The sequence below is a fragment of the Octopus bimaculoides genome, chromosome 4, assembly GCF_001194135.2.
Source record: "Octopus bimaculoides isolate UCB-OBI-ISO-001 chromosome 4, ASM119413v2, whole genome shotgun sequence".
Taxonomy (NCBI): Eukaryota; Metazoa; Mollusca; class Cephalopoda; order Octopoda; family Octopodidae; genus Octopus; species Octopus bimaculoides.
This window is the reverse complement of record NC_068984.1, coordinates 51612236-51614976: the sequence shown is the minus strand read 5'-3', so window position 1 is coordinate 51614976 and position 2741 is coordinate 51612236. Positions and strand designations below refer to the sequence as shown.

General features: G+C 33.9%; 1 protein-coding gene across 1 annotated transcript in view; it reads left to right on the top strand.

Annotated features, from left to right (window-relative positions):
• Positions 1-1442: 1442 nt before the first annotated feature.
• Positions 1443-2741, top strand: part of LOC106870193 (NACHT domain- and WD repeat-containing protein 1) — a 49453-nt gene continuing 48154 nt past the window's right edge. Inside the window, exon 1 of the mRNA XM_052967630.1 lies at positions 1443-2014. Coding sequence (XP_052823590.1) covers positions 1702-2014 — 313 coding nt within the window. The 5' untranslated portion in view covers positions 1443-1701. The remainder of the gene's footprint in view (positions 2015-2741) is intronic.

Below are 2741 nucleotides of genomic sequence, written 5' to 3'. Positions count from 1 at the left end.
GAGACTTACCAGTCGTTGTGCATGCGCCACAGTGCACTTTATATATACACTAATGAAGTAACCGAGAAAATAAATGGTTATTAGAATAAAAATAGACTCGTTAGAATATTAAGTAGACTAAAGATATAGAAAAGATAAGGCTAACTGTTGCTGATTTTTAGAATATTTCAGTAATAATTAATCAAAATCTTTTTTTGCATAAAACTAATTCATTAATTCATTTATTATAAAAATTTTCACTTTTACAGATACAGCTACTGTTAAATTTAGACTACACAACCAATTCCATTAAATGTTCTGAAAAATATCAAATATCGCAACAATGGGCTGTTCTGCAAGTACAATTACGAAAAAAACCTATCCTGGAGCAGCGCAAGACCAAACTCTAAAACATGGAGAACGTAGGAAAAGGTAATTTTATTTTTTACTTTGGCACCACTGAGTTAATATTCTTTTATGTTTTTTATTCTTTTACTGGTTTCGATCATTCGACTACTGCCATGCTGGGGGTTTTTAATCTCCATTTTGGGAGACTATTCAGGTCTCACTACTTAGTTTGGTAGTCATTTTGATCTTTATTTACCAGATGACTAAATACCCCATAATGAGTAAATACCACAAGGAATTATGAGTAATTCATAGTGGCTGTGTGGTAAGAAGTTTGCTTCTCAACCATATAGTTCAGTCCCATTATGTGGTACCTTGAGCAAGTGTCTTCTACTATAGCCCCGGATCGACTTTAGAAAAGTGCGAATGAAATACAAAAAATAAATAAGGAAGATGACAAAGATGATCAGATTATGTAGCTTGTAGATCAACAGTCTAAGCTAGAAAATAACATATATATAAAAAATATACACCTTGTAATAAAGTAGATATCAGCGTGGTGCTGAACTTTTAAATAGCTCGTGGTGCGGTTCATGAAAAGATGAAGAATCATGAAAAGGAGAGAATTATTTTATACGTGAGGGATGAACAGAAGTGTAATGTAAGTATGTCTTAGTGTCGTTAAGTTCTCAAAAGTTGATAGACATCTGTCAATATTGAGAAAAATATGGACGTATCCAAGAATGCCCAAGTTAGTTCCACCAAATTATAGTGCAGGTAAAAGGGTTGTTGACAAAGGAAATCAAAGAAGTTTGTTTCTGAGAAGGTTAGTAATGTCGGCATTGGAGTGGTCATAGAGTTTACGAGTGGATTATTGAATTCGATGAAAATTTGCCTTCTAACATAATCTATGAATAAGCTGGCATGATTAGAGTAATTTTAGAACCCATAGACACACTTCTAATTTGTGAGCGGTGTTGAAGAGTAAGTGGAGAGATTTAGTGACTAACATTTCAACCAGTTTGCGTAATATGATATTGCTACTAATGAAACCAACGATATTGATTGCATTTTTTTTTCTTTTGAATTCTTCTCCAAACAAGTGACAGCTTAATGACATCGAAATCAATAGTTCATTCTAAAGAAACTATTCAAGAAAGACCTCCACAGGAATATACTGAAAACCACATTGATGCAGTTGTAACTTTTGCAACGGATCAAAATATACAAAACGATAACAATGAAAACATCCAGAAAGAGAACACTGATTTGAAAAATTCTTGCAATGAGAAAAAAGAACAGGATATTAAAAGTCCAGAAAATAGCTACAATAACAAGAAATCGGAAGAAACAGTTCAATCAGAATCAGTAGACATGACAAATGAAATAACATTTGCCGAAATAGACCAAACAAATTCATCGTCTGAATCTAATTCTGGTGTAAATCTAAAAGAGAATGGAAACCTGCGATCTGGTGAGAGAAATATCAGCGCTAAAATAAATTTCTACAAGAAAATTCAACAGCTTAAAGGTTCAAATAATTTAATGCATGTGAGTAATACTTCTCTAAAGACGGAGGTTAGTAGAGAGGAGAAAGCAGTCCATGATTTACTAATGGGCAATATGCAAGTTGAATGCCTAAGTGAAGCCAAAATCGTACGAATATTTACCAGCAGTACATTCACAGGTAAATGATAACATTTTTGATTGGCAAAATAATAATTTTAGTATTTTAAATGTTTGAGTTGTTGCTTTTCCTTAGTTATTGATGGTGTTGAGCAGTGGCGGCTCGTGTATAGGAACCGTGGAACTGCAGCACCCTCTATTTCCACTCGATATTATCGATAACATTCAATATAATGAATCCTTTTTTCTTTAATTCTTTCTTTATACTTGTACATTATGTAACCCTTAAGTTTAATGTCAGTAGCCATCCTCTAGTTTATGAAAAAAATACAAAAGTCCTTGTATAGAACTGTGCGCTTCACAGCTCCAGTGATGCGGTGTTTGGCTGTTGTGCGCATGCTCACAAGCCCGAGATAGGAAGCTTCGCAGTAGGAAGAGAGAGCACTGCGTGAATGACAGTGCGGGTGAAAGGTAGTGTTTCTTTTTGAATTCGTGTGTGTTGTGCTTAAAACGTGTTTATATTCTTGAATGTGATAAATTATATTATTATCCTGCTTCTAACTTCAATGTTGCTACTAGGATTTGAAAAATAGGCACATTTTCACCTCCTTATTTTGTCATTTGAGGGGATTTTTGAAAAACAAGGAGGAATTCGCGGCGGTGTTCAGTGAACAAATTAAACACACTACCCGGCAGTGGATAAAACGCGAACCGATCAAGTTTATGTATAAATTTTCTTTTTATATGTTTGTTTCCTTTTTACACAATATTAAAACAACAGCTAAACA